Below are 9,280 nucleotides of genomic sequence, written 5' to 3'. Positions count from 1 at the left end.
CTAGGAACAGCAGCCCATTCAGAAGTCACCCCGTGGGTGTGCCTTTTGGGCATATGGGGGTCAGGCCTCCCAACACTGGCCAAACTCTTGGGAAATTTTGACTCAATGGAGGTTGGCACCTTTGGGGAGGCCCTTTCTCTGGCCTGAGGTTGAAAGTGCATTTTGGGGCAGGGAGATCCACGAGAGCACTGCCCGTAAGTCGCAGAGCAGAGCCCACTCAGCTCATGACCTATGCATGGGAATTCTGGAAAGTTCGCAGGCCTCGCTCCTTGAGGGCGGCCAGTTTGTGATCAAGAGTTAGCTTCCTTTCAGTTCTGAGAGGAGCTGTGTGTGTGGTGAGGAGGGTGTGTGCAGATGTGGATGTCATAGTATACATATATGGCATATTTTTTGTCCTAAGTTTTCTTCCTTTTTTCACAAATGAAAGCTGCCTTCCCCGCAGCCCTCAGGTCACCTCCAGCGAGGCAGGGGACACACGGTCACACTCGGCCCGGGACCGCAGGCTGTGCCACTGCTCCACGGCCGTGCGGTGGGCACTGAGCATCCGCCGCCAGTGGTTGGATTCTGAGGGGCCCGAAGAGTACTGGCCGATGACGATCCTCCCGATGAAGTCGTTGCTGCTCTTCATGTTGTGGCCGAACACTAGCCAGAGGGGCGAGAGGAGGAGGGGGCAGGACGGGAGGCAGGAGCAAGACAGAGGCGTTAGTCTCCATACTCCTCGACTGCAGATGCGAGGTCCTTGTTTTCAGGACACTGTTACTTTTAACCATGAGAATTCCCGGATTCCCTCATCATCCTCCCACGAGTCCCTTGGCTGCACATTTAAGCTTCTGACTCGTAGACTCGCCACACTGTCCTCAGGGCACTACAGCCGGACAGTCCTGGTGGAACTGCCAGCCACCATTGGAGTCCAGCTGAGCACTTAAACCAGGCTTCTCAAGCCCGGCGCTGTTGACACTGGGGCCTGGATAATTCTTTGTGGGGCATCCTGTGCACTGCAGGATGTCCAGCAGCACCTCAGGCCTCTACCCACCGGATCCCGGTAGCACCCACCGCCCCCAGCTGTCACAACCCCTGAGTCTCCAAACATGGCCTGGTATCCCCAGGGGGTCAATTCATCCCAGATAAGAACCACTGGGCCATGGGGCCAGACATCCTGGGTGAATCCTGGCTCTGTCATTCAACAGCTCCGAGACCCTGAGACAAGCAAAGGAGCCCCTCTGGCACTCAGTTTCCTCCTCGGTTACACAGGAATCTTAACAGTACTTTGAGAGCTTTCAGTGAGATAATGCACACTGTGCCTGGCACTCAGTAAGTGCTCAATAAACACTACACTGCTCTTTCGAGCCTCAATTTCTACCTCTTGACCTTTTACAAAAGGGACTTAGGCAACAGAGGCAAGTTTCCTGAGAGAAAGGGCTCCAGCAATTTCTCCTCCCCTTGTTGCACTGCATGTCTCTTTGGAAGGCTGTTAATTCCCATGCAAGCTTAATTTGTGTCTTTCAAGCCTAATGAGATAGTTAGCTTGATTTATCTTTCCAGCCGAGTTCTGCCTAATTCCTTATCTGCATGTGGGTAGTCCAGGCATGCCATCTCACTAACGGGGAAGCAGGCTGTGTCTGTGTTACAAATGAAAGACCACAGAAAGGGGACCATCACAAATTCACCCAGCGTGAGCAGAGCACAGGCAGGCTGGATCCCAGGAGGGATGCCCATTATCAAACAAACCAGCTAAAATATGCAGCCCAAAACAGAGCTTGAATGCTAACAAATCTCTGTTTCCCCCTGTGGGGCTCACATCAAGAATTCCAAACGGGGGCTCCCCTGGTGGCGCAGTGGTTGATAGTCCGCCTGCCGATGCAGGGGACGCGGGTTCGTGCCCCGGTCCAGGAAGATCCCACATGCCGTGGAGCAGCTGGGCCCGTGAGCCATGGCCACTGAGCTTGTGTGTCCGGAGCCTGTGCTCCGCAACGGGAGAAAAAAAAAAAAAAAGAATTCCAAACATAAAAATATGGGGAAAAAAAGAAAAGTGGAAAAACAAAAACAAAAATCCCATCGTCTTCAAACCCAAAAAAGACATAGAGTGAACCGGCTAAGTGGAACGCTGTGCCATCTCCATCAAGAGTGTCCCGTACCTGTCAGCTCCACGAACAAAAATTGGACCATGTATATTTTTTGTACATTTGGTAAAGTGTTCACTATGCATAGGTAGACCTTATTTATATGAAAATCCCTTACGGAAGAGAAAAATTAGGAAAAGAATCTTTGCTTAATAAAGGAAATTGCTGAGAAGCTCTCTGATGCATCTTAAAAAAAAAAAAATCTTTTCTGAATAGGTAACATTCAGGACTCTTGAACTACACCTAGTGGGCAATGTAAGGTTTGATTTCCACCAAATGAAAACAAGTCACCAGAGTCCCCTTCCCTGTGGGCCTCAAATCTAAAGTAAGACATTAGGAGACCATTTCAGGCCCCATTTGGTTTTCTTTCCTGGGGGCAAAATGTTCCGTCTTCCTCTGCCTCTCCAAAGCTCAAGAATGAAAATGCACAAACATCCTAGTCAATAGGTATAGGTTTTGCTTCCTTGGCAAGTGGTTCTAAGAAAGGAAATCTCAAAGGTTCTCAGGCACTGTTGGTGAAAGAGGAAGCACGTTCAACTTTTGGGGGAGGTTCACAGTATCTGCTCAAAATAAGAATGTCATTACTCCAGATCCAGCAATTCTACTTCTAGGGATCTGTCCCATAGAATTATCTGCACAAATGGACAAAGATAAACACCCAAGAATTATCCACTGTAGCAGGGGTTGGCAAATTAGAGCCCTCAAGCTAAATCTGGTCTGTAAATAAAGTTTTACTGGAACCCAGTCAAACCCATTTATTTCCATAATGCCCGCAGCTGCTTTTGTGCTACAGCAGCAGAGTTGAGTAGCTGCAGCAGAGACTGTGTGGCCCGCAAAGCTGAAAATATTTGTTAGCTGGCCCTTTACAAAGAAGTTCACCAACCCCTGCTCTAGAACATCATTTGTGAGAATGAAAAATGGAAATAACAAAAACACTTCACGATGAAGTGTGGCTGAGGCTTGCTGGTACCCTGCCTGCCCCCTCAGCCCACCCCAGAGGCTACCCATAGCTTCTGTTGCTGGCATCCTACCATGAGCGCCCGGTGCTCTCTGCCTGGGACGTGCCAGTATATGCTGACAATGTGACTTTCGGTAGGCGCCTTGGACCACTCAATAGAAACTTGACCTCTGAAAAGGCTGGGGACTAGGGTCAATCCAAATCCTAGACACCGAGGCTTCAGTGCTCTTCCCTGGTTGGTGATCCTCCGAGCACGCTGCCACACATCACTACTGGGAGAATTAAGTGCTGTCCATACACAACTGGAAACTCACGGTCTCTCCTGGACTCTGCCTTCTGCTGATTTGGGTCTGTATCCTTTCCCTTCAATAAACCATAACCAGGAGTATAACAGCCTTTCTGAGTTCTGTGAGCCCTTCTAGAGAATCACTGAACCTGACGGTGGTCCTGGGGCCCTCCCGAGCTGCAGTTACCCACGCATCAATCGTCCTTGACTGGGGGCTTCCCTGGTGGCGCAGTGATTAAGAATCCGCCTGCCAATGCAGGGGACACGGGTTCAAGCCCTGGTCCGGGAAGATCCCACGTGCCGCGGAGTAACTAAGCCCGTGTGCCACAACTACTGAGCCTGCGCTCTAGAGCCCGCGAGCCACAACTACTGAGCCTGTGTGCCACAACTCCTGAAGCCTGCGTGCCTAGAGCCTGTGCTCTGCAACAAGAGAAGTCACAACAATGTGACGCCCACACACCACAATGAAGAGTAGCCCCCGCTCGCCACAGCTAGAGAAAGCCCGTGCATGTCAACAAAGACCCAACACAGCCAAAAATAAATAAATAAGTAAATCAATCAATTAATTAATTAAATAAATTAAGAAAAAAATCGTCCTTGATTGGCCTGCCTCCCTTCCTGGTCTCACTTCCCCAGCCTCTTGTTGGTGTTTCCTGGGATCACCTTCCTAGTAGCCTGCTTGCACCCACGTCCTTGTCTTAGGACCAGATTTGGGAGCACCCAAACTAAGACTGGAGAGGACTAATTATGAGTTTTCTTCTATTGCGGTACGCGGGCCTCTCACTGTTGTGGCCTCTCCCGTTGCGGAGCACAGGCTCCGGACGCGCAGGCTCAGCAGCCATGGCTCACGGGCCCAGCCGCTCCGCGGCATGTGGGATCCTCCCAGACCGGGGCACGAACCCGTGTCCCCTGCATCGGCAGGCGGACTCTCAACCACTGCGCCACCAGGGAAGCCCAAGAGGACTAATTAAATAATTTCTGATGTGACAACACCATGGAAACCAGAACCATGGTAAAAAACGAGACAGACCTATATATACAAGATGGAAACATCTCCAAGACATACTGCTAGGAGAGAAAATCAAGCTGCAAACCAGTATATGCAAACACAGTCTCCTTTTGCTTAAGAAAACGTTAACATGTAGAATAGAAAATAGTATCTGGAAGAATATTCACAAAATTGTTAAGAGTAGCCCTCTCTAGAGAGAGGAAACAGAGAACTCGACACTTTTTCTAATTATTATATAAGTATGTACAGTTTGAACTTCTTACTAGAATATATTATTTTGGAAAGAAAACAAAGGAAAAAATAAGTTCATATTAGAGAATCAACATCGAAATTACCAGAAGGGGCAGAAGGATGAATGGAAATCTGATAGCCTACGTTCCTTATCCCAAGGTGCAAAGTAACTTGGCTTGGTAAATCACTCAGCACTTGAAAGGTGGTCGCTCCTCAGTGATTCAGCCCTTCTGATGGGAAGCAGTTGCTGCTATGGCCATCTGACCTAATTGGCAGGCTTTGGGACTTGCAAATCACTGGGTAAAGTTATGGCAATCTTAACAGTCTTTTAAAAAACATACATTTAAAATGCAAATTATAACAAACTGAATAAAACTAATGACTTCTATCATAAAATTTGCCTGGGAGAGTAGCAAGATTTGCCATCACTGTAAATGCTAGGGAGTGTGAGAATAGGGAATTAAGACTGGATATTTATTGAATCCAGAAAGGGGCTCAGAGACAGGAGACCAGATACCCCTGACCACTCCACTTTGTAGATAGGGAAGCCAAGTCACTAAGTAAGCTGGTGAGATACTCGCAGTATTTGCAGCAAAAAACCTGTAAAGGAAGCAAATTCCTCATAACTAGATCCCTACATTTCTCCTCTTTAGAAGCAATAACATCTAGGAATTTTTTTGTGAGGCACCCCAAATATCCCCACTGGCTGTTATGGGGGACTCGTATACACCTGCAAAATGTATAGGCTCTAATTTACCCTCATCGTCTGGAGGGAACTTCAAAACAACCTTTACAAACCAGAGAGTGACAAAAAGGCATAGATGTCAGCAAGGACCTACGGTATAGCACAGGGAACTGTGCTCAATATCTTGTAATAACCCATAATGGAAAAGCAACTGAAAAAGAATGTATGTGTGTGTGTGTGTGTGTGTGTGTGTGTGTGTGTATAACTGAATCACTTGGCTGTACACTTGAAACTAATACAACATTGTAAATTAACTATACTTCAATTTTAAAAAAAAGGCATAGATGTCACAAAGTCCATGCACAAAACCTGTGAAGAGGGCGCCTCGCATTTCCTCTTAGATCCTACTTACTCTTCATGGCTTTAGACATAATTCAAATAAGCTTGGTCATGTGGTTTCCCCATCTGGAGTAATTTAAATTAATCTGGTAGATTGTGACTACCAGACAGATACCAGAACTTAAAAAAGTACAACAGAACCAGGGCTATTTGGTGAAGGGGCAAACAACCCTTTTCTCCTTCATAGAGCCCAGTTTACTGTGTGATCATTTATTTTTATAATTAAGATTCTGAATCAGTAAGAAAGCTCAACGTCCTGGTTAATGGGTCAAAGGAAGTACAAACAGTTTTCCATCAAACAGTTAAAACTTTAAAGCCTTTTTAAAAAAATAATAAATTTATTTATTTATTTTTGGCTGCGTTGCTGCCCGCTGGCTTTCTCTAGTTGTGACGAGCGGGGGCTACTCTTCGTTGTGGTGCGCGAGCTTCTTATTGTCATGGCTTCTCCTGTTGCGGAGCACAGGCTCTAGGTACACAGGCTTCAGTAGTTGTGGCACACGGGCTCTAGAGCGCAGGTTCAGTAGTTGTGGCGCACGGACTTAGTTGCTCCGCAGCATGTGGGATCTTCCTGGACCAGGGCTCAAATCTGCGTCCCCTGCGTTGGCAGGTGGATTCTTAACCACTGCGTCATCAGGGAAGTCCCTAAAGCCTTTTTTAAAGTTTAAGGGGGGGGCTTCCCTGGTGGCGCAGTGGTTGAGAGTCCGCTTGCCAATGCAGGGGACACGGGTTCGTGCCCCGGTCCGGGAAGATCCCACATGCCGCGGAGCGGCTGGGCCCGTGAGCCATGGCTGCTGAGCCTGCGCGTCCGGAGCCTGTGCCCCACAACGGGAGAGGCCACAACAGTGAGACGCCCGCGTACAGCCAAAAAAAAAAAAAAAAAAAAGTTTAAGGGGAACGCGCTTGGCGAGTAGAAAATTTACTCACACAAAACCCCTTTAGTGCCCCTCCCCCAGTGATCAGAGTACAGCACCAGGCATGCCAGGAACGTGCTCTGTGCCCTGTCACACTGTTCTCTCTCTAACCTCGACAAACTTCATGCACCCTGATGGCTACAGTCTCCAAGGATCACCCTCCGTGTGGGCCAGTGAGTCACTGAAGTCCAGCTCTATCCTCAGACGGGGCGTGGACACACCTGGCACATTCTACTTTCTGAAATTTATCTCTGAAGAATCACCAACATATTGAAACCATGTACAAGCCCTGCCTCCTTGTCATGTTGCAGCAAAAATAGAAATGAGGTTTTTTTCTTTTCTGACAAACAAGGAAAATAAAGGAACAATGGGTAGGCTAGGGAAACAACATAAACTGGCCTGAAAGAGTTAAGCAATCCTAGTTTTACTTTAACTGTTACTTGTCCTTCACAAAGCTAACTCCTTAAACACTCTCTGACTCATGTGAACTACATCCTGCATCTAGTCTTTACATCCCCTACACTCCCTTGTAACAATTTACCCCTTGTAGCATTCTTCATTTCAGAAAGGTCACCAGCTATAACCCACAGATGAACAGACCTAATTACTGGGCTGCCTGATGCCAGCTGTGACTGTTTTAACTTTTTGCCAAAAAAAAAAGAATATAAGGCTGTCACTGCTTTGATCCTTATCATCTATCCCAGACCTCAGACTATAAGACCTCTCCTGGGACTCCACTGGTGGCAGAGTGGTTAAGATTCCGTGCTCCCAATGCAGGGGGCCCAGGGTTCGATCCCTGGTCAGGGAACTAGATCCCACACGCATGCCACAACTGAGAGTTCCCATGCCACAACTAAGGAGCCTGCCTGCCGCAACTAAGACCCAGAGCAACCAAATAAATAAAATGTCGAAGAGAAATGCACACTTCGATATACATCCCAAGGAGGGGAAAGAAAAAAGACCTCTCCTAATTCCCTGAAGAGGGGGGCACAGTTCTTGAGGTGCTAGCCTGTTGTGTTCCCTTTCTGTCCAGCAAAGAATAAAGCTCTTTCTCCTCCAAAGCTCTGTCTCCATATCTTATTTCAGCATCCGTGTAAAAAAAGCCCATATTTTGACATCAATATCTGTCTGCTTCTGTGGTGACGATTGCCATGGCAATTCAGGTTAGGGAAACACAACTGGCAAAACAAAAGCATGATGAGAGGCGCCGATGGGCTCAAGGCTTTGAAGGAACACGGAGAGCACCACTGCTTTATGAAGCACCTACCATGTGTATGGCCCAGGGCTAGGCATATCACATGGATTAACTCACTTAATCTTCGTATCAACCCACTAGAATGGGGTTTCTCATCCTCAGCACTGCTGACATTTGGGGCCAGACTGTTCCGTGTTATGGGGGCTGATCTGAGCACTGCAGGGTGTCCAGCAGCACCCCTGGCCTCTGCCCACGGGATGCCATTAGCAGTCCTCTCCCCAAAGTATCTCCAGACATTGCCAGACATAATCCACCCCCTCCCCTTCCACTGAGAACCACTGCTCTAAGGCAGCTGCTGTCACTGGCCCATTTCACAGCTGGGGAGCCCGAGGCCCAGAGGTGCAGGGAGATCCCTGCTCCAGTCAACATCCACGTGCCCTGAGTGAGTCAGGGGCAAGTTGAGGCTTTCACGTGTTGATATGTGCTGGAAAAATGATTTTGTTCTTTCCCACAAGAGCTAAACTCCTTTGGTTGCTAATTTAGTTTGCCAAGGCAGACGGTTCTGGAAGGGAAGCTGGACGACTTAGAGTGTGGGTGTGATAAACACTGCAAATGAAAAGGGAAGAAAATCTTGATCGTTACCAGTGGGAGCAGACTTGGCAGCTGCCCAGTTTGCAGGTTCGGTTCACAAGGTGATGCCCCCACCTGCACAGAGACCCCCGCCTCGTGGAACCCCACCTCGTCGCTGTCCCCTGCAGTCCGCCTCTTGGGTGCTGGATTTAGCATGCTCCCGCACTTCTGAAAAAGCTGCACTAAGCTACCAAAACCCATCCTAGCTGTTTCCCAGTCCTCTTGAACTCGTCACTCTGGAGGGATCCCCACACTTCAGCAGGCTGTTCGGGAGTGATCTCAGCCCTTGGAGGAGCCCAGAGCCGTCTACACGCCCCTGCTCCCTCCCCTCCCCCTCCCCACAGGCCACTCCACAAACGCACCCGTTCTCTTTTCAACTTTTGCAAAACTTCCTCAAATTACAGTTGGTCCCCTGCATCCGTAGACATGGAGGCCATTTCATATAAGGGACGTGAACATCCACAGAGTTTGGGATCCAAGGTGGGTCTGGAACCAACTGCCCGCAAGTACCTCTGTTTTCTTCTCTCTGGAACCTAGAAGCTGTTTCAGGTTTTTCTTTAAAACCAGGTAGATCATATCACTTCCCTGGGCCTCAGTTTCCCCATTTACACAATGAGTGGGTTTATGTAGGATTTAAGGTCCCTTTCAGCTCTGAGATTTCTTCAGTTCCAGTTTCATCCATGATTTAAGGGTGACGTTTTTCATGCTTTCTTGGCTCATTCTGTGATTCACAGCAGCTGCATGGACGGAATTGTTTCTCCATGTTTTTCCTTCTAATAGTCATCGTGACAATTTAGATAGCAGCATTACAATAATTTAAAATCAGCAATGCCGAATCCTGACATCTTTTCACTAG

At 48.1% G+C, this 9,280-nt stretch overlaps 1 protein-coding gene across 3 annotated transcripts in view; it reads right to left on the bottom strand.

Moving 5' to 3' along the window:
- Window positions 1-445: 445 nt before the first annotated feature.
- The window catches only part of SYT17 (synaptotagmin 17), a gene marked incomplete at both ends in the record, with an annotated part of 113,504 nt that continues 104,669 nt past the window's right edge, over window positions 446-9,280 (bottom strand). For all 3 annotated transcript variants that reach the window (XM_082857448.1, XM_082857450.1, XM_082857449.1), the window contains one exon: window positions 446-642. In XM_082857448.1, the coding sequence (XP_082713574.1) occupies window positions 446-642 (197 nt within the window). The remainder of the gene's footprint in view (window positions 643-9,280) is intronic.

Source organism: Leucopleurus acutus, assembly GCF_964270905.1.
Source record: "Leucopleurus acutus genome assembly, chromosome: 16".
NCBI classification, from domain to species: domain Eukaryota; kingdom Metazoa; phylum Chordata; class Mammalia; order Artiodactyla; family Delphinidae; genus Leucopleurus; species Leucopleurus acutus.
Note: the sequence above shows the minus strand (reverse complement) of the source record. Positions and strands in the feature narration are given on the sequence as shown.